At 39.8% G+C, this 23,448-nt stretch overlaps 1 protein-coding gene across 1 annotated transcript; it reads left to right on the forward strand.

Annotated features, from left to right (window-relative positions):
* Positions 1-9,196: 9,196 nt before the first annotated feature.
* Positions 9,197-10,150, forward strand: LOC101609524 (olfactory receptor 10A5). The gene has a single exon (XM_004650911.2). The coding sequence runs from the start codon at positions 9,197-9,199 to the stop codon at positions 10,148-10,150; it is 954 nt and encodes a 317-aa protein (XP_004650968.2).
* Positions 10,151-23,448: the final 13,298 nt, after the last annotated feature.

Raw genomic sequence — 23,448 nt, forward strand, 5'->3', positions numbered from 1 at the left:
GCTTCAGAAATTAAGGTGCTTGCTTGCAAGCCTGATGGCCTGAATTCATTTCCACAGCCCATACATTAATCCAGATGCAAAGTGGTATATGAATCTGTGACCAATAGGAGAGGAGGAGTCAGTAGAGCCATGGAGCTCATGGGCCAGCTCATTTGGTACACAACCACAAGAGACAAGAGAGACCTTGTCTCAGAGAAAGCGGGTGAGGAACTAGAAAGAAGGCTTAGCAGTGAAGGCACTTGCCTGCGAAGCTAAAGGACCCATGTTCAATCCCTCAAGATCCTCATAAGTCAGAAGCACGAGGTGACTCATGCATCTAGAGTTCATTCGCAGAAGCTGGAGACCCTGGTGAACCCATTTTGTCTATCTGCCTCTTTCTCTCTCTGTGTGTCTCTCTCTCTCAAATAAATAAATAATTTTTTTAAAGGCTGGAGAAAAAAACAAGGTAGGACAACAAAACATCATGAGGTTGTTCTCTTGTATCCTCATGCTCAATGGTATTCATGCTCTCACACACACAAATATCCCACATAAACATACACATATGAATAAAATCAAAGGAGCTCTAAAGAAATGTTCATTATTCTGATTATTTGTTTTATTAGCTTATTAAATTAACTATAGTGCAATGTATACCATTATGACACATTCTTACAAAGGCATCATTATGCTTTGTTCTAACTCATCTCCCTCCTCAACTGCCCAATCCCCACACCCCATGCTCTTCTCTTGCTGGTCCCCTTCCTCCTCTCAAATAGTCCCCACTTCTGCTTTCATGCAACATCTGGTCTACTTCCTTGTCTTCTTAACCACCTCCCTTAAGAGCTCTTCTTCAATTCTCATGGTTCCCTTTCTAATTTAATGACCTACACACATACACAATCTACCTATATAAATTTAAATCTATTTTACACATATGAGAGAAAAGATGCACTGTTTGTCTTTTGGAGTCTGGTATATTTTGCTTAACATTATGATTTCTAGTTGTATCCATTTTCCTACAGAAGTCACGATTTTATTTTTTTCTTTACTGCTGAATAAAATTCCCTTGGGTATATAGGGAACATTTCCTTTATCTGTTCATCTGTTGATGGGCATCTAGGACGGTCCTAGGTCCTAACTAGTGTGACCAGCACAGCAATAAACATGAATGTGCAAGATCTCTGTGATATGTTGACATAGAGTCTTTTGGGTGTGCCTTGTAGTATAGCTGGGTCATATTTATTTATGTTTATAATTTTTGGGAAACTTCCAGACTAATTTCCATAGTGGCTACTCCAGTTTATGTTGTCCCTCAGACAAGTATAAGGGTTCCTCTTTCCCCACATCAACATTTGTTGTCAGCTTTTCCTTCATGATAGCCATTCTGAGTATGGTAAGGTGGCATCTCAAAATTTTAAATTTGCATTTCGTGCATGGCTAAGGGTATTGACCACTTGTTGAACATTTATTGGCCATCTTCGTGTCTTTATAGCAGTGGTGGAGACAGTAGTGGTATCATGACTAATCATAACCCAGGAAAGAAATCTGGAGGAAGATGAGGGCATACCAGAAGAGAGAAGCAAACACTGAAGAGCCTTGTATACTTACTAGTTTGAATATTATTTTATTACATATTTCCATTAAAATATTTTAAACAAATGGTATCATTCACCTGTGTACTGGGATGCTTGGTATAGCAGCACTGTGGAATCGATAGAGAGGAGCCTAAAGGCTGACAAAATTTTGTACCACCTAAAAATTCAGAGCAGAAAAAAAAAAACTCAACTTATCTTCAGTATTTATAGTGCTCCATCACAATGCAGCAGAAGACCAGGCATTAAGCAGAGTTTACAGCTCAAAGAAAATCACTTCTTTGAACAGTAGCCATTCCTGAAAACCCTGGGGCCAGCAGGGATTGTGCTTCAGAGCTAGCGCCTTGCCAAGGGCAGCACATCATAAGATTTGGCTGTCAGGTCATTACAGTACCTCCTCCCGGATCTGATCCTGTCTTGTCACTTTAGTTTCCCTCCAGGCTCCAGTGTAGACCACAGGGAGCCTTAGTGACTTGTGTTCCCAAGTATCAGAGTGGCTCATTAATAACCTTTTAATGAGGTTGCAGCCAAAGACTTCTCATTGACAAATTGGTTATTCTGCAGCCCCAGGGATTGCGAAAGTGAGGACAGAAGTCAGTGACAACAGTTCAGCCCATAGGTTGCTGCATTAGAGGGGGGAAATGGACTTATCTTGACAGTGAATCCTAGACCAGTACTATTGGGTCTCCAGGGTCCCTTTTAGGGGACCTGAAGTCACTGGGAGACTGTGATTCTGGGGATAGATAATCTGGAGGGAGCAGAGCCTTGAAGGGAGGAAGTGACAGAGAACAGAGCCAAGAGATCCCAGCTCACAGGAGGTCTTGGCCGAGGGTCCTGAGGACATCAGACACCCTGCAGGTTTAGTTGTGTGCACTGCTCTTGGAACATCGACCATCTTATCTTTCATGACCATGACACATGTTACTTCGGCTACATACCCAAGTGCAGGTTCTATGTGTGGTTTTCAAAGTCCTTTTTTTTTAAATGAGGCAAGCCCAAGAGACTGGCCTTTTTATTTATGCAAGAGTGCATGCAACAGAGAGAGAGACAATTGGTGCCCCGGGGGCTCAGCCACTGAAATCAAACTCCAGACTCATGCACCCCCTTGAGTGCATGTGCGACATTGCATGCTTGTGTTACTTTGTGCATCTGGCTTACATGGAACTGGAGAGTCAAACATGAGTCCTTAGGCCATCCTGGGAATCATTGCTCCTCTTCACTCCTCTTTGTGTGCTGTCTCTTAGACATTACATCCATTCACAGGGTTTCAATTAATTACCCCTGTGGAGATTAAATTTGTGCCTTGACTTGTATCTCTCACAGAGATTAGTCTTAAAAATTCCTAATTGTCTCTTTATCTAAAGTCAGGCTACAGATTTACACACACACACCTCATTCTAAACTAGCCTTCTTTTTTTTTTTTTAAAAAAAAGTATTTTATTTATTTTATTTTATTTATAGTTATATTCAAGGAGAGATAGAATGCACATGCCAGGGCCTCCAGCTGCTGCAAACAAACTTCAGATGCATGCACCACTCTGTGTATCTGGCTTTACGTGAGTACTGGTGAATCACACCCAGGTCATTAGGCTTTGCAGGCAAGCACCTTAACTGCTGAGCCATCTCTCTTGCCCCACTCCAGCCTTCTTAACCTGCTGAGAATTCTTTCTAAATTAACATACTTTAATCTTCCAGCAGTATGCTTTAAACCCTTATAATTCACCTTTATCTTCAGAATGTAACAAGTTCATAGCATGTCACGTAAGCTTTAAATTTTAGCTTGCTTTTCAAATTTTAATTGTATTCACTCACTTATCCATTCAGCTATAGTCATAATGAACATTTTCTTTTCCCCTTACAAAGTACATTTTCAGCTTCTCTGATTACAGGGTTTTTTAAATTCCTCTGACCAACTCATAATCTAAAATGCCTGGGTTTCAATACCGTGTCTACTACTTACCAAATATGCAAAATCAGTTATGAACATATAGTTGCTCCAAATTTTTATTTCACTTCCTAATTTATAATTATAATAATATGTGTACTTATATTACATATAACATGTGCATATATTTCATAAGTAATAATATAAAATAAAGCCAACCAATTCTACTAGACTAGCTCAGTGATTTTTTTAAATTTTTTTGAATTTTTCTTTATTTTAGAGAGTGAGAGATAAAGAGGAAGAGAGAGCTAGTCAAATAAAATTGGTTGCCTTTATTAGACATGTTACCAAAATTTTCACTTTTCCTATTGCAAAGCACATGCTATTTGTAAGGGTTAGTTTGCAGACAGTAAGATAAAAAAAAATCCAAAAATGGTACATGCCTATTATACGCAAACTTACAAGCAACTCACTGTGTATAAAACAGTTGTAGGGCTGGAGAGTTGGCTTAACAGTTAAGGCACTTAGCTATGAAGCCTAAGGACCCATGTTCAACTCTCCAAATCCCAAATAAGCCATGCATACAAAAGGTGAGGCCAGTGCAATGTTGCACATTCCCAATAGGTAGCACAAGCATCTGGAGTTTAATTCCAGTGGCTGAAGCCCTGGTGTACCAATTCTCTCTCTCTCTCTCTGTCTTTTGTTCTTTCTAACAAAATTTTAAAAATTAACATTTGCAGACACTTTAAGTATAACCAGTGAATAATGCAGCTGTGAATCAATCAACCCCAAAGTCTCCACCTTTCAGAATACACCGGGTTCATATCAGAAGTGTGCTGAGCTGGTTAGCTAAGGCCACTGAAAGTCTATGAGTCAACTTACTCTCTTGCTCCTTGTGTCACCTGCTTACAGGATGAAATTCTGAGCTAAAGGCTTACTCTGAATAAAATACTCATAGTTGGACATGGTAGTACTCAGTCTTAATCCCAGCAATTGGGAGGGTGAGGCAAGAGGATCACCATGAGTTCGAGGACAGCCTGGGCTACAAAGTGAGTTCTAGGCTTTGGCTAGAGTGGAATCCTGCCTCACTACCTTGAGCAAAGACTTATTCTTCCTATCATCAACATGTACATTTTCACTATTTATCTTTTTTAAAAATATTTTTTGAACTTTATTTATTTATTTCAGGGGAAAGGGGGAAGAGAGAGAGAGAGGGTGAGGGAGAGAAAGGAGAGAGAGAGAGGACATGCCAGAACCTCAAACCACTGCAAACAAGCTCCAGATACATGTGCCACCTTTTGTATTCAGCTTACATGGGTACTGGGGAATCGACCCTGAGTCCTTTGGCTTTGCAGACAAATGCCTTAACAGTTAAGCAATCTCTCCAGCCCTCAGATTTATTATAAATTCATTTTTGTATTCCATACTGGAATACAATCATTAAGAGTGTTGCCATATTATAGATTATAGGAACATAATATTAATATCTTGTATATGTTATATTAACATCAATAACAATTTGTTCCATCTTATTATACAGATGTATAAAATAAACCTAGTTATCTTTACTAAGAATGAATTTAATAAGTCATTAAACATCACAAGCCAGTGAGTTTCAGAGCTGGTTTAAACTTAGGTCATTTAGAATACAAAACTTTTGTGCTTTTCACAACACAACCCTACATCCCCAAAGTAAAGCTTGCATTTCTGAATTTCATTCTTTTGCCATCTGACATTCCTCAGGGCTCCAGAAGATGGTAGGTTCGAGGAAGGTCAGGTCCCCATGAGGAACAGAAGAGGAGCCTATGTGAGCTCCCTAACACCTGGGGGAACACACAGGTTCCAACTCTGCAACTGGCCCTAAGGACACTAAAGAACCGCTGGGAATAACTGTGTAAGTCAGAAATAGGAGCACGGACACCCCACAGAATGAGTTCATCAGCTCGGGCACAGGTGGCAGCCATGGTCTGGCTGTGGTTCCAGCCATGAATTTTATTTTATTTATAGTTATATTCAAGGAGAGATAGAATGCACATGCCAGGACAGGAAGGAGGCCACCTGTGGTTCTTCTCTGGGCTCTTCTGAAATAGAGCTTGAGCCTAGCTTAGTAAAGGACGTGCATGACACGTGGATGGCTGGCACAGCTAACTGATCAAGGAAGATGTCCCTATACATAGGTAAGCCTTCTTTCCAAGGGATGAGTCAACCAGGGACGCTCCACCATTGCAATTGCTCACATATTAAGAGACATCTAATTCTATCCCTGTGGTCACACTCAGAAGATCTCACTAATTCTTTTTTTTTTTTCTTCCAGTTATCAGGTCTCTTCACCTGATCATAGAGTAAGAGAGCTAAGGGCACAAAAGAAATAGACTTTTCAGGACTTTTATAATTCTGTCCTGTAAAGCTCTCTGGGTTAGAAAATTTTCAACTTCCTAAGGACATAACCCCTAGTTCAGATCTTGATTTTCCTCTAGCTGAGAGAAGTCTTGTATTAGTGAAATATTCATGAGGCAGACAACCTCAGAACGCCCTAGACCTATCAGGAAATCCTGTGGTTATATTGTGGAACTTTTCTGAAAAGATCACTCCAATGTCAGCACGAGTGAAAGTAGAGTTCATTTCCTGGGAGCCAAAGTTGGGATCACTCCCTAAAGTAACTTCGGTGTTACACTGAGATTTTACTTTCATTTTATAGTGTTCATAGCAGAGGGGAGGGGTGAGCGAGCAAGCAGGCAGATGGCTTACAAAAGCAGGATGTGACCGTTAGCTTGTGCAGTCTGTGTGCTTCAAAACAGTTTTTCAAAACATCAACATGCATATGAAGCATGTGGTCGGGTCACGCCAGCCATGAGCTCTGTCTCACTCTATTTTAGTCTCAGCTCTCCTACCCTCTGGATCTCCACTAGACAGTTCTCTCTTGGGGATTCCTATAGCTACTGACAGAGATTAAGTTCAGCTCCTCAGCAGTTAACTCTTACCATGACTTGGTGCATCAGCCCAGTTTTCAGCTTCTTTTTCGCTAGAATTACAGGGAATTTTGGGAGCACAGGTTACTGTTCCTGGGCCAGTCAGTCAAAAGGTCAATAGATATGCTCCTGAGGAAGTTCTGGGAGGAGGTTGACAGTGAGTCTGTGGACAACCATGGAGCACCAGTTTCACCAAAGTCTCCTGTGTCACAGGCAAAGTGCCCTCCCTTCCTTCCCAGCAGTTTGCAGAAATTCTAAGGAAAACTCAATCTTCCTTTTCAACTGTGCTTCCACCCCCAGCTCCACCTTTTGAACCAGCACTGCATACTGTACATCTGTTATAAATGGGGTGTCTACTGAAAGCACAGCTGAGGAGGATCCCAGAACCTAAGTCAGACAGTCCATATGAGAATAAAAATTTTTAAGTTTACTACATGGCATAATTGTGCTATATTTTCAGTAGATATCCCCAACATAAAGACATAATTGCCACTTTATTTTTAATACTTTGGGTAATAATCACAAATGTAATTCACCATAGAATGTTTTAAAACCCACAAAGAAATAGACCTATTCCTCTTCCTACCACTTGAAGCTGATTGTTGCCAAATTTTGATTACCATCTTTTTTCTTCTATACACATATCTATAAAATTAGAATATTAATATTTTCATTTTTTTACTTTTTATTTTAATCTTCTAAGATGGGTATTATGCAAGAGTATCTTATATGATTACATGTTTCCTTAAATCCTTGGGTGACAATTGATCTGGTCTTTTACGAATCAGTAATGACTAATTACTGACACTGAGATGACATTGCACTGAACATGTTTATGTGACATCACCATCTGTGACTGATCGCTACCTTCAGTGACAGACCCCAAGAAGTTCTCGAGACAGTCTAGGAACACAATAAAACAGTTCATACAAATTTTCTAAACTGATTATAGGAAAACCATATTAATCTATAGTCAAAATCATTAACTCTGAATATTATGTTTCTACTTAGTTTTCTATGTTTAATGACAAAAATGATTCTTGTGTTGTTGTTTAAAATTTTTTATTTATTTTTATTACTAGGAAAATAGAATAACTTTTTTAAGTGAGAGCCTTTTAAATGTTTTTATTTATTTATTTATTTGAGAGAGAGGCAGATAGAGAGAGACAGAATGGGCACTCCAGGACCTTTGGCCACTGCAAACGAACTCCAGATACATGTGCCCCCTTGTGCATCTGGCTTATATGAGTCCTGGGGAATTGAACTGTGGTCCTTAGGTTTCATAGGCAAACACCTTAATCACTAAGCCATTTCCCAAGCCCCTAGAATAATTTTTTGAAACAAGAACTCATGTAGCCCATACTGGCCTTAAACTCACTACCTAGCAGGGGAAGATGTTGAACTTTTGATCCTTCCTCCTGCCTCCATTTCCCAAAAGCTAGGATTGCAGGCAGGAAGGAAGGGAAGAAGGTAGTAAAAATTTTGTTGCTATTATCATCATTTGTTATTATTATAATTTTACATAGGCTATTGTGCCTACCTTTTTGCCCTATTCAGGTTGCCTAGAAAATATTAATAGATTATGTCAGATGTCATTGTTCCTCATATGTCTCCCATACTGTATATTTCTTGTATTATGATCTTTATAATTGATTTTCTGAGCTTACTTAAGTAGCTCCTTCAGCAGAGTCTAAGCCTCAATGAGCAAACAGTCATTAGCAACATGAGTGGCTCTACAGAAATTGGAAAAAAAAACTGAATTTTTTATATCATTCTGATTCCATTCAAAAGTATTATAAACCTCTGGAAGCATTAATTATCTGTTTTATCATATTAAATACTTCTCAGGATCTTTGTTATGAGCCAACAGATTGTGTGAATGTGAACAACCAGCTTTGCTGGACTAGTGATAAAGTTTCTGATGGGTTCCCATAGCCTATATAGGCAAGGAAGAATTCTTAGTATGTGCTTTTGAGGCAGCTTACAGTTCTTTTGTTGTTGTTGTTGTTTGTTTGTTTGTTTGTTTGTTTGTTTTTTCGAGGTAGGGTCTCACTCTAGCCCAGGCTGACCTGGAATTCACTATGGAGTCTCAGGGTGGCCTCGAACTCACGGCAATCCTCCTACCTCTGCCTCCTGAGTGCTGGGATTAAAGGCATGAGCCACCACGCCTGACTTTTGAGCTTACAGTTCTTACCTTGAAAAGTGGGAAGTGCATTAAGTGGACCACACAATGCATACATCATTTCCTCCTTTTTCTACCCAGCCCCTTTAAAAGAAAATACAATGAAGAGTATACTTTTCCCAGCACATGCTCTGACAAATTGGTCCTAAGTACACACTGTAGATGAAAAGGAAAGCAATGAATCATTGATTAAGGCAGATGCAGAATAGGTACACATGGATAATTTCTATTGCTTTTCCATATGATTCAATTACTTTACCTCAGAATATTACTGAAGTATTTTTCACTATGTAACAGAAAATGAATGTGCAAGGAAATGATCAAATGTGGTTTAGAAAAACAAGTTCATAAAGTAGAATTTGATCATAAAAAGATGACATGAGGAAAAATCTTGATATCAAAGTTTAGGTGATTTGTATTCTTCCTTGTGACTTTATTTTCAGACAACACAAGTTCTTTCTTCTATCAGATACTGACTTAAATCTTTCCCTGAAACTAAAAAAGGACTCAGAAAAATAAATCCAGAGTTTGACCCTTCCAAACAAGACTCTCTTCATGAGCACACTGGGAATTTGTGCCTATGTCTATGGCTTCAGGAAACTGGACGAGAATAAGCGAGTTTGTCCTCATGAGCTTCTCTTCTCTACCTACTGAAATCCAGTCAGTGCTCTTCCTGGTGTTTCTGACCATCTACCTGGCCACGCTGATGGGAAACAGCCTCATCATTCTGGTTACCTTAGCTGACCCCATGCTTCAAAGCCCCATGTACTTCTTCCTCAGGAACTTGTCCTTCCTGGAGATTGGCTTCAACCTAGTGATTGTGCCCAAAATGCTGGGGACCCTCATCGCCCAGGACACAACCATCTCCTTCCTTGGCTGTGCCACTCAGATGTATTTCTTCTTCTTCTTCGGGGTGGCTGAATGCTTCCTCCTGGCCACCATGGCCTATGACCGTTATGTCGCCATCTGCAGTCCCTTGCTTTACCCGGTCATCATGAGCCAAGGGACACAGGCCAAGCTGGCTGCTGCCTCCTGGTTTCCAGGATTTCCTGTGGCCACTGTGCAGACCACGTGGCTTTTCAGCTTTCCCTTCTGTGCCACCAACAAGGTGAACCACTTCTTCTGTGACAGCCCGCCGGTGCTGAGGCTGGTCTGCGCAGACACCGCGCTCTTTGAGATCTACGCCATCGTCGGGACCGTTCTGGTGGTCATGACACCCTGCCTGCTGATCCTCTGCTCCTACACGCGCATTGCTGCTGCCATCCTCAAGATCCCCTCAGCTAAAGGGAGGCATAAAGCCTTCTCCACCTGCTCCTCACACCTCCTGGTGGTTTCCCTTTTCTACGTGTCTTCAAGCCTCACCTATTTTCGGCCTAAATCGAATAATTCCCCCGAAAGTAAGAAATTGCTGTCATTGTCCTACACTGTCGTGACTCCCATGTTGAACCCAATCATCTACAGCCTGAGGAACCATGAGGTGAAGAACGCCCTCAGCCGGACCTTCCACAAGGCCCTAGCCCTCAGAAACCACATCACATAGACGTTCTCTCTCCTTCTCTTCATATTTCCATTGTAATAAAACCCAGCTTTAGACATGGATGCTGGGAATCTCAGTGGAAAGGGAAGAACCTAAAGGTAGTTGAGATCTGTCATTACCATCTGCCAGCTTTCTGTGCCTTCCATTGTAAACTTACTTTGTTTTCCTAATGGTATAACTGGCAGTTTGATGCTTCTGTTGCCAATCCATTCCAGGGCATAAATGTGACATACACCTGCCTTTATTATGCGCTTGGTAATATACACCAGATAATTCAGTCAACAGCATAAAAAGCCATCTTGGCCCTGTATCTTGCTTTGCACCAGCCTGTCACCAGTTAGGAGGAAACACCCCAACAATATCTCTAGTACATAGTCCTTATTGCTTTTCATAGTGCATCGGTAATTCACATGCATATCCCACTAAAATCCCAAAAGTCATAATTTATTCTGACTTTGGGCAATTCTGCTCAAGTGGAATAAGCCAAGTCTTCAGGTCTCTCAATTTTATTTTCAGGGTTTTATCTCTTGTTGAAGTAATTGCAAATTTTTCTGTTGTGATGCCTGTTTTCCAAAGGTTTTCATGGACCTTAGGAGACTTCAGTATAGGTCCTTCAAACAACTATTGTATCATGCTAAGTACCTTTACAGTTTAAAATTATATGCATTGTCGATATGAAAATAGAAAGCACCCCAGTGAATAATTCAGTCACCGTTGAGCACTAACATGAAGTCACTAAGAAGGGTAAAGACATTTTATAGCTAAAAAAGCAAGCTCTAAAGGAATTTGGGCTTTCATAATTAGAACTAAAATTTAGATGTTTAAATATTAATTCTTGTTTTTTTCTGTAGCATACCATGTATAGCAATGAACTAATTAATTGAGATTCATGGTATATAGTATTTTATAAAAGCATAATGAGAGAGATTAGAGTATTATAAAATGTTTGAGAAAAACACAAAGGTTATAAAGTTTGTAAAAACTATATTATATCAGTAGAAGTCCAGCTATTACTCTATTCAAAGAATAGCTTCCTACCATGCTCTATTGGCTAGACTTGGAATGTCCTCCAGTTACAATCCACATAGGTAAACCAACAAGAACAGGAAGGTTTAAAGAAGGATGAGCAGACTGCTTAGAGATCTTGAGACTTACTGTTTGAGTAAAGACATGAACAATACTTGGTTAAGAAAGAGAATTCAGAGCTGGGCAGATAGGTCATTTGAGAAAGTGCTTACCTTGTAAGCTTGAGCTTCCAAGTCCAGTCTCCAAAATACACTTTTTTTTTTTTTTTTTTTTTTTTTTTTAACCAGGCATAGTGGTCAGGCTTAAAATCTCAGCACTGGGGAAGGGAAGACAGGCAGGTCCCTGGGGCTTACTGGCCAGCCATTCCAGTCTACATGGCAGGAATAGGCTCTCAAGGCTGATTGCGTTATTCACATAGACAGTCTTCTGTATTTTCATAGTGATGCTATTGTCTTAAAAAAAAAAAAAAAGATCTGGGGCTGGAGAGATGGCTTAGTGGTTAAGCCCTTGCCTGTGAAGCCTAAGGACCCCGGTTCGAGGCTCGGTTCCCCAGGTCCCACGTTAGCCAGATGCACAAGGGGGCGCACGCGTCTGGAGTTCGTTTGTAGAGGCTGGAAGCCCTGGCGCGCCCATTCTCTCTCTCCCTCTACCTGTCTTTCTCTCTGTGTCTGTCGCTCTCAAATAAATAAATAAATAATTTAAAAAATATATTAAAAAAAAAAAGATCTGGAAAGGGTTATACTAAGTGAGGTAATCCAGGCCCAGAAAGCCAAGTGCCACATGTTCTCCCTCATATGTGGATCCTAGCTACAGATGATTGGACTTCTGTGTGAGAAGGAAAATACTTAGTAGCAGAGGCCAGTAAGTTAAAAAGGAGTTATAAAGGGAAGAGAAAGGAAGGGAGGAGGGTACTTAATACGTTGGTATTGTATATATGTAACTACAGTGATTGAAATGGAGAGGTAATACGATGGAGAATGGAATTTCAAAGGGAAAAGTGCGGGAGGGGGGAGGGAGAGTATTACCATGCAATATTTTTTATAATCATGGAAAATGTTAATAAAAATTGTGGAAAAAAAAAGAAAGCCAGACCGCACCTGAAGAATGACACCCAAGGATGCACTCTCACCTACACATGGACACACGCATGCACACACGCACATGCACACACACATACACATACAAACACATGCACAAACACACACATGCTTGCATGCACAATTGAGTTTATACAAATGACACAAAAAAACAAACACAGCTATTGCAGTGGTAAGTCAGAATCATCACTCCTTCATAGTAAAGAATACGGACTTAAAGTTGTCACAAAGTGCCATTCATCAATGTGTAGTAAAAACCAAAAAGCTGGTAAGAACATTCTGGGGAAATTGTCTGTCCAAGTATAGAGGAAGCAAGAATGCACAGTAGACATGAGAATGCTGGGATATGAGGCACGGTGTAGAAGGAGCTGGTGAGGACAGAATGGACAAGAGATAGGAGATAGGGAGGAGGATGTTCTGCCTTCATTTTAGCAATAGTTGAAAAATTAAAAAACATTGTTTACCCATTTATATGAAATTGTATTTAATAGTCAAAATATCTATGAATCTATGAATCTATGGCCATTTGTTTTGGGCTCAGAGAGTTTACTACTAGATTTGGATTCAAGCTCTGACATTTTCCAGCTGGGTGACCTGGAGTAACCAGCCTGTCAAGAGGTGGCTGAGCTCAGGTATCATATAGCCTAAGGCCAGGCTGCTGTCCTACTCAGTGTCAAACAGGGAATGCTCCTGCCTCAGTGCCTGGCATGGTGTTGGTGTTCAGATGTTGGTGACCATTGCCATCTAGAAGAAGGGAGTAGGGGCCAGGGATGTTGGTAATGTGCTTGCTTAGCATAAGGTCCTGGGTTCATTCACTAATACCGCATAAACAGTGTGGTGGCCCAGTCTGTAGGGTGGATTGGATGCAGGAGGATCACAGAGAGAGGAATATCAGAAGTTTGTGGTCATGCTCAAGGACATAGTAAGTTTGAGGCCAGCCTGGGCTGTCTTTAAAAATAAAATGAAAAAACCAGGCAGGGTGGTGCACACCTTTAATTCCAGATCTCATGAGGCAGAGGTAGGAGGATTGCCATTGAGTTCAAGGCCACCCTGAGAATGCAGAGTGAATTCCAGGTCAGCCTGGGCTAGAGTGAGACCCTATCTTCAAAAACCTAAATAAATAAATAAAATTTTAAAAATGAGATAGCCATGCTGAAATAGAAAAAAGCTCTGACTCAATTTATCATCTTTAGGAAACAGATACTTAAATTCTAAAGCCCAACACTATATTGTTTTGATGTCCTCTCTCTTTGTCTAGCCTCAATTCATGGAATACACACAAAATTTCCCCTATATTACTTCCCCACTTCTCCAACACTCATAAACTATTTCACACCTAAGCTAAATATATGCTGCCACAAGCCTTTTAATATGTATTAGTATTATTTTTAAATGCTCATGCAGGATGTCTCTAATATGATTCTATAATGAGATTATTTCTATTATACAGCCAACTCTCATTACAATTTGAAAAAAAAACCTGAACGCAGAAAAAAGAAAAAATTTACCAAATTCTCATTACTCAGAGACAAATGGTAACATTCAACTGTACCTATATTAATAATCTGTCATTGTTGTCATATCATATGCACACTTTATAATTGTTTTTATTTAACTTTAACTTTTGTATATATGTAAGTGTTTATGTGCATGTGCACATGTGTGCACCGGTTCAACTGTACATAAACTGGGCATAGGTTTGTGGACAGAAGATAACCTCAGTGCCGATCCTCAGGAACATCAGCCACCTTTTTTTTTTTTTTTTTTCAGTTTTTTTTAGGCAGGGTTTCATTCTAGCCCAGGCTGACCTGGAATTCACTGTGTAGTCTCAGGGTGGTCTCCAACTCAAGGCAATTCTCCTACCTCTGCCTCCTGAGTGCTGGGGTTAAAGGCATGCACCACCGCACCAGGCCATCCACGTTGTTTTGAGACCACGTTGCTCATAGGCCTGGAACTCCACAAGTAGGCTAGCCTGAGTGCTTTAGGAGTCCACCTGGATCTGCCTTCCCAGTGCACACCACAGTGCCCAGCATTCTTATGTGGGTTCTGGAAATCATACTCGGATCCTCACACTTGCAAGGCAAGCGCTTTACTGATTTAGCTCTCTGTGGACGGGCGTGGGTGGTACACGCCTTTAATGCCAGCACTTGGGAGGCAGAGGTAGGAGGATCACTGTGGGTTTGAGGCTAGCGTGGGATTACAGAGTAAAATCCAGGTTAGCCTGGGCTAGGGTGAGACCATACCTTGGGGGGAAAAACAGCTGACTTAGCTATCATCCCAGTTCTATGCTTGTTTTTAATCACTTAATATCACAACCAGAGTTCTATGACTGGAAACCCAGAAGTTATTTAAGACACTAAGATAGCTTTCTCATCTGAAACTGGAGATGGTCACAGTTACTTCCACTCAGAATTGTAACAATTTGGTAATACATATAAATATCCTGACCCTACTTGTAAATTAATTTTCAACTTATTATAACTATCTGTAACAACATTAAGCAAGTGATATTTAGCTAACATGCAAAGCATATCAGCTTGTATAATGTGACAATTTGGTTTATACTCCCCTATTTTCTGTAAGTCAACTTTTTAAAGTACAAGTAGTAATGCAATCAATATCTTTGGTTTTTTATTATGTGAAAAATAATTCCAAATGGAATTAGTGGGTCTGACTTTACTTATTTTTTTTCTTGTACATATACATTTCTATAATCCAAGCAGTGTTTGTACAAGTATTTCCTGGAATAAATATGCACAATTTACAGTGATAAAAAGGTTAATTTCATCAAGCAGACATACCCAGCCCGTATGTAACTTCACTTACTATGAGACCCTGGAAATATGGAGGAAAACTGAAATGAAACTGAGACAGATCCTTAAATATAGTGGAATGATATTTCAACTCATTTCTCAATCATTAATAGACTAAGCTCAGAGAAAAAACAGAAGGCCTGTGAAAGGCTTGAGCAAGACTAGGAATAAGCCAGGTGAATTCACAGAGGACATTGCTACAGCAGTTGTGCCCAGCCCTGTCGTCTCAGCACTGAGAAGGAGGAGACAGGAAGACCATACGTTCAAGGTCTCAGTATCTCTGTCTACTTCGAGGATCAGTTCTTATCAAAAGGGTAGTGATTATAGGCAAGTTTGCTTTCTCACGTCACACTCTTTTGTTGATGCAACCAAATATTCCTTAATGAAGTTATCATAGAGAGCTATACATGGCAGTGGGAAAGTAAAAGCTGTTTGTATGGTGTTTAATTCCCCAAGCACATGAAAGACTTACTAATGTAGAGACTGTGACAACTGCTCAACTTGGCTGCTATAGCTTAAGAACAGAACACAACTTGCACCAGGGTGATAGTGTCAGACACAGAGGACACCCCAAACCTACCAAAGCAGAAATTCAGAAGCTGCTGAGAGCTCAACAGTAAAGTAGACTTAAAACACACCCACCACGTCTCAGGGGAGTTTGCAGAAGAGGGGGAAGAAAGAATGTAAGAGCCACGGGGTGGAAGGGAATATCCAGAGGCATACCCCCTCCCCAAAATACCTGACTGCCGCTCTCACAACTCATAACCCACAACTCAGTTGCTGAATATCAGCAATCCCACTAAGGAGTGCCCAAAGTAGAGTGGAGACAGGCAGGAAATGACGGAGGCAACACATGATGGATCCATTCAGAGTTTCAACTTAATAAAACACACACACACACACACACACACACACTTCTGCCAACAACCTTAACATGTAGTCAGGGTTGAGAACAATTGCTGCACAGTGGCAAACTATGGTCCAGTAAGGCAGGCAGATATAAGAAAATAGTTTAGCAACCAGGGACACTGTTTGGGTTGGCCAGTAAATACAGCCCTTTCTTTACAATGAACTTGAGCAACCTATTGGGAACCACGGACCCCCATCTGCACTGAGCTGCACATACAAAGTACACCCCTTCCAAGCAACCTAGCAACCATTATTTCTGATCAGTTTCTGTTTAACCATGTCAGTTTTTTTTTTTTAATTTATTTATTTGCAAGAGAGAAAGAGAAAATGTGCACCAGGGCCTCTAGCCACTGCACATGAACTCCAGATACAAGCGCCACCTTGTGCATCTGGCTTATGTGGGTTCTGGAGAATAGAACCTGGGTCCTTAGGCTTCACAGACAAGCACATTAACCAGTAAGCCATCTCTCCAGACCCTGAACTCTGTTCTTAGGCACATCATGAATCAGAACAGCAGGGGTCATCTATCCTAGACTGATTTTAGGTGTATGCACAATAAAGCAAACTGTGTCCCCCAACTTCTTAGGAAACTTCACTATTTACCAGCTTATGTCTCTGTATAATGGAGTATACATATGACTGAAATCAGCTGCACTATGAAAGACCCCTTCCTGGAGCCCTTCCACACTCTTCCATTCTGGTGGAAAAGAAAACTTTATTTTTGAGTAGGGGCACTTGAGTTCATATAATTTTCACTTGAAATTTTATTTTTATTGTTATAACCATTTCAATTGTGAAAAATTATATTTATTCTTAGCACATATTAATTATGCAGAGTGGTTTCCATTGTGACTTTAAAAATTTTTTTTGTTTGTTTATTTTTATTTATTTATTTGAGAGCAACAGAGAGGAGGGAGAGAGAGAGAGAGAATGGGCACGCCAGGACCTCCAGCCATTGCAAACGAACTCCAGACGTGTGCGCCCCCTTGTGCATCTGGCTAATGTGGGTCCTGGGGAATCGAGCCTCGAACCGGGGTCCTTAGGCTTCACAGGCAAGCGCATAACCGCTAAGCCATCTCTCCAGCCCATCCATTGTGACATTTTTATACATACAGAAAACATACTTTAAAAATATTTATTTCATCTTATTATCTACATACCACAAATAAGATAAGATGTGACATTCATATTTCTGAATCTGTCTTATCTTATCTAACATAGTGATCTCCAGTTACATCTACTTTTCTGAAAATGACATGATTTCATTCTTCTTTGTTGCTGAATAATGTGCTGTTGTGTATAGATTTTCTGTATTCACTGGCAGGCATCTAGGCTGACTCTGTAACTTGCCTATTACCAATAGCATAGCAACCAGCATGGGTGTGTAGGTATCTCTACTGTGCACCAGTTCTTTGGGATATAAGCCCAGTAGTGGTATTTCTGAGTGATATGTTAGATCTACTCTTAGATTTTTAGGAATCTTCATGCTGATTTCCACAGCTGTACTGGTTTACATTCCTCCCAGCAGCACATAAGCAATCATGTTCCCTTGCTTAGTCACCAGCGCATGTTTTTTTTTTTTTTTTTTCTCATTTTCATCCTAAAAGACTGTTGATTTATGTTTCATTTCACAAATATTTTGGTGACGTATTTGGCCTGAGCAATCATTGTCGAATCAGCGCCATAAACCTGACGTCATGGGTTCTGTGTGATTTTTCTCTAAGTAAATGGGCTGATACGGATGAAGCTGCAGTGCCACCCTGTGGCCGAGTGCACTTACTGTGGTTTTCTTTCATTTTAAAATTGTGATACCAGGTTCTAACTGTCCTCATTACATTTTCTCCTCCTCCTCCTCCTCTTTCTCTTCCTCCTCCTTCTTCCCTATCATAACCACCACCATTATCATCATCATTATTGCTATTCATTATAATAATAACAATAATAATTATTATTAGTAGTATTATATAATTATACAATTATTATTAAATATATAATAATTATAGTAATTATTATTATTATTTACACTTGCTTGTATGGGGGTGATGACAGGGTCTGTTACCACTCCAAGTGAATGTTACACCCTTTTCTTTTTTTTGAGGCAAACCCAACAGACTAGCTTTTTTATGTCTTTTTTATGAGAGAGAGAGAGAGAGAGAGAGAGAGAGAGAGAGAGAGAGAAAGAGGGATTGCAATCGATCACCAGATGCATGCACCCCCTTGTGCGTATGTGTGACCTTGTGTGCTTGCAGTCACTGTGAGTCTGGCTTACATGGGACCTGGAGAGTCAAATATGAGCCCTTAGTCTTTGCAGGCAAGCACCTTAACCACTGAGCCATCTCTCCAGCCCTAAATGTTACCCTCTTGAATCACTGTTTGCCTCTGGATTACTTGGGAAGCTTGACAGTTGAACCTGGACCTGCAGGCTTTGCAAGCAAAGATCTTTAACTGCTGAGCAATCTTCCCAGCCTTGCATATTCATAATACTCTTTTTGTTGATCTACCTGGGGTAAGCCAGATTTTTAATATAGTTTTGACTTACATTTCTCTGATAGCTGAGTATGGTGAGTCTATTTTAAATTTAATGAATAATATGATGCTGAAATAATACACTGACTGGTGTATTTTCTCTGAATTAATTTTTTTATTTAATTTGTATATGTCATCTTTTTGTTTATTTGTATTTTGTGAACTCTGTTCAGTTCATTTGCTTGTTTGTGATTGGTTTGTCATTTTGCTGAGTTAATTCATTATATGCTCTGGATACTAACCTTGTAGTGGAAGAATATCCATTCTATAGACTATCTCCTCACTATGGTCTTTGCTTTACAGATGTCTTTGAACAGTGTAATATTGTCAAATCTCCATATCATTTTCTGAGCTGTTGGAGTTCTATGCAAAAAGCCTGTACCTGGGTATATATCTTGAAGTGTTTCCCCTATTTTTCCTTTTGCTTGTTTTTTAATTTTTCAGTTATAATCTTTGATTTTTAGTTCATTTTTATACAGGGGAAAAGATAAAAATTTAGTTTCTGCCTCCCACATAAGCACACCCAGTTTCTCCAGCACCACTTGTTTAAAAGGCCATCTTTTCTTCAACACAAGTTATTGACATCTGTGTTAAGAATCAGATACCTGAAGCTAGGTGGGTTAATTTTTTGTACTCTATTCCATTTGTCTGCATGACTGTTTTTACACCAGTACCATGCTAGTTTTACTGTGGCCCTGAAGTATATTTTGAAATCATGTATTGTTATCTCGCTGACATTGTTGCTTTTGCTCAGGACAGCTTTGTCTACTTTGGGGGTCCTTTGTGCTTCCATATTAATTGTTTTCTCTAGTTCTATGAAGAATATCATGGGAGGCTGAAGAAATGGCTTAGTGGTTAAGTCACTTACCTGTAAAGCCTACTGACCCATATTTGAATCCCCAGTAACCATGTAAGCCAGATGCACATGATGGCACAAGTCTGGAGTTCATTTGACTGCCAAATTTATTTTTTAAAATATCATGGGTAGTAAGATAGGAATTGCATTGGATTTGTAGTATGCTTTTAGCAATGTGGCCATTTTAACAATATTAATTATGTAAATCTATGAATATGGGAGGTCATATCTCATGGAGCATATAAAGACTGGTAGAGGATGGGGCTTGGCCTCTCAGTTGCAGTTGTACAATATTTAGGTAGGATCATGAGCTCTGAAACTAAAATACCTAGGTTCTAACCTTGACCCTGTCACTTACAGCTCAGTAACACTAATCAAGTTATTTAGCATCATTTGTGCCTCCATTTGTTCCCCATAAATAAGGATGTTAGAGTCCTGTGTAAGCAGGTTACTTGGGAGGGTTCATGAGTTAATGGGTGTAAATGACTACAGAACTATTCTGGGTGGGCTGGAGAGATGGCTTAGTGGTTATGGTGCTTCCTGTGAAGCCTAAGGACTCATGTTTGACTATCTAGGTCCCACTTAAGACAGATGCATGAGGTAATACAAGCATGCAAGGTTACACATGTCCACAAGATAACACACGTGTCTGGTGTTTGATTACCGTGGCTGGAGGCCCTGTCGTGCCAATTCTCTTTTTCTCTTTATCTCTATCTTTCTCTCTCTCCCCTGATAAAAAAAATAGTAATAATAAGATTTTAGAAAGAATTATTCTAAGCACATTGTAATTCTTATATGAATGTAAGCCATATGATGACATTGAAGCAGGGTGGTTATATTTGTAGCAAGGATGTAAACAAGTGCATGGAGAAAAACCTTGAAGATGATTAGGATGTAGAGGCAGCTTAGGACAAACCTTGAGAGGGGTTCCACTCTGGTAACCGAACACCACCCTGTGTACTTTGTGAACCAGCTTATGAGTTTTCAACCCAAATAAATAAGTAGATCTGCATTTTGGAAGGTCACACTGGCAGCAAGGTAGAGAGTCTAACTCAAGGGGACACAACCTACAAAACACAGTAGTGACAACACTTATAATGGAGCAGAAGTTGCTGCAGGTCAAGCCACATCATCTCAGAAGTGGGAGCTTTGCAGCAATAGGCATTAAGCAGAGCTGGCTGCCAAGAGGAAAATCGCCCCCTGTTCTGGACAGTTGCACTCACAGAAACTCTCAGGCCAGCAGGGACTGTGCTTCAGAGGTGGCTCCTTGCCAAGGTGAGCTCATCACAAGATGCAGCTCTGCTTCCTGGGTCGTTACAGTACATCCTCCCAGATCTGATCCTGTCTGTTCACCTTAGTTTCCCTCCAGGATCTGGTGTAGACCTAGGGGACCCTCAGTCGCCTGTGCTCCCCAAACGTCTGAGTGGCTCATTAACAACTTTTTAATGAGGTCGCAGCCAGTGACTGCTCATTAACAAATTGGTGATTCTGCAGCCCTAGGGGTTTAGAAAGTGAGGGCAGAAGTCAGTGACAACAGCTCAGTCCATGGGTAGCTGCATCCGAGGAGGAAGAATGAATTGCTCTTGGCAGAGAATCCTAGATTGTGCCCTTGGGTTTCTAGGGTCCCTTTCAGAGGACCTACAGTCATTGAGAGACTGTGGAAATAGAGATCTGGACGGACTAGGGCCTTGGAGAGAGGAGATGACAACAGAGCTAAATGATCGCAGGCTTGTATGAGGTCTTAGCAATCAGACGCCCTGCAGGTCCACTTGTGTGCCTCTGCTCTTGGAATATTTTACCATCTTGTCTTCCATGACACAGATACCTGGCTATTTCTCTACATATCCAACTGCAGATCCCACATGTCATGTCGAAGTCCTTTTTAAGTATACTTATCCTGAGAGCTATTGGCCTTCTTCTCTCCTTCCCATGTGCTGTATTTTCAATGTTTCAACTATTCATAACTTCAACAAAATTGCATGAACTTTGGCATTGACTTGTATCTCCCACAAATATGTGATGGGTCCTCCTAATTGGCTTCCTTACCTCTAGTCATACTCCAGGTTTATAGACACCCTTCATGATAATCCATTACCCTCAGCTGCCTGGAGTTCTTTCTAAATTTGCATACGGTAATGTCATCATATGCTTAAAACTCTATTATTCATTTCCTCTTCAGATAAACTAAAGTTCTTAATATGTTATACAAACCTGCTTAGGGTTCAGTTTTAGCTTGTCTTGATACTTCATTTTTTAAAAATCATATCCAGTCATACATCTGAATGCTCAATTGTTGTCATACCATGGAATTTTAGTCTTTTTGAAATTCCCAACAAAAATCCACAGTCTGAAACCCTCAGTTCAAATCCAGTGAGTACTATTTACCAGCTATGCAAGCCTATGAAAATCACTCTAATTTTCTGGCCTTCTATATCCTTATCTGTGATTAGTATGATAACACCTTATGCAGTTAATATAAAGATGAAATTCAAATAGTGAAATCTGCTATGACAGTGTTAAAGAGCCAGTCTCTAGTGACAGCAGAGGTACCAGGTGGAGCTAATCAACTAATATTAGCCAACAACTTTCACATGTAGAACATTCGTATTCTTTCAACTTTAATATTCCTTCCAATTTTTTTAATCTGTATTTTTTTTCTTTTTTTTTCTTTTCACAATTTTTATTAACATATTCCATGATTTTAAAAAATATCCCATGGTAATCCTCTCCCCCCCGCACTTTCCTCTTTGAAATTCCATTCTCCATCATATTACCTCCCCATCTCAGTTATTGTAGTTACATATATATAATACCAACCTATTAAGTACCCTCTTCCCTTCCTTTCTCTTCCCTTTATATCTCCTTTTTAACTTACTGGCCTCTGCTACTAAGTATTTTCCTTCTCACACAGAAGCCCAATCATCTGTAGCTACTAGGATCTACATATGAGGGAGAACATGTGGCGCTTGGCTCCTTCCAATTTTAAGTTGCACATCAGTTCCACAGAATTGTCAGCAGGTGTTTGCCTCTATTTTACAGCATAGGCAAATGTTGAGCTTCCTCATTTTCCAGAGAAGTAGTATTAAAGAAAGAGACTAACATGGAATTGCTACCAAATGTGAACTCCCTCTGGGTTAGCAAAATGCTCCTCACAAAAATGATCAAGAAGTTAAAAAAAAAAATAACAGGGCAATCTCTACATTTTTTTTTTTCCTTCTGTAAGTCTCTGGAAAATATGAGCTCAACTTACTTTGAATACATAACTATGATTCAATATATAACTAGTAAGCATTAAAGACATTGCAATTGAATTTTTATATACATAAAAGTATACAGTAAGGACAGTTTACCACTCATATTTCTGTATTCCTGAGACTTAGTCCAAGGCTACCCACTTAATAGGTATGAATTAAATATATTGTCTCTAGTCTTCATTTCTCACTGAAATGTACCATACATGCTACTGTCTCCAAGATGTTTCTACTAAGGTGTGGGGGCTCCCAGGCAAACTTACCATCTCAATCTCCAAATGCTAGCAAAAATGTCTATTATTTCTGCTTATTCTCTTTTATTGACCCATCTTTCATTGATATTTTTAATGTAATCAGTAAATAGTTCTATACTGAATTCTAGAAGCCAAAGTGACTAATTGTTACCATTTGATTATAACCAGCATCCTCCAGAGTTCAGCACATTTTCTACACTCTATTTTGTTTACTTCATACAACAAGTATTGAGCATTCTATACATAAGACATTGAGCATGGAGTAATCTTCAAAGGTCATAATGTTAGGAATCAGTGGCAAAGTGACAGAATGTAATACTTTGTTTCAAATATCTTTCTTTTATGAAAAGATTAATGCTTACACATGGAAAAAACTCAAATCTGCTCCTTGCTCCTAGAGGTGAAGATTAGTCCCCATCCCTTGCTTGTAGGCTGGACTGGATATATTATAGCTAAATGTAATATAGAATCCTGAATGGAATCCTGGAAATTTGTAGGGATACTGACCAAATGGAATAAAGCACATGGTTCAGTTAATAATACTGCAGTAATACGAGGTTTTCAGTCCT

Source organism: Jaculus jaculus, chromosome 3 (genome assembly GCF_020740685.1).
Source record: "Jaculus jaculus isolate mJacJac1 chromosome 3, mJacJac1.mat.Y.cur, whole genome shotgun sequence".
Taxonomy (NCBI): Eukaryota; Metazoa; Chordata; class Mammalia; order Rodentia; family Dipodidae; genus Jaculus; species Jaculus jaculus.

Excerpts from the sequence above, each read along its gene's own strand:
- LOC101609524 (XM_004650911.2), top strand. The coding sequence starts at position 9,197 with ATGGCTTCAGGAAACTGGACGAGAATAAGCGAGTTTGTCCTCATGAGC.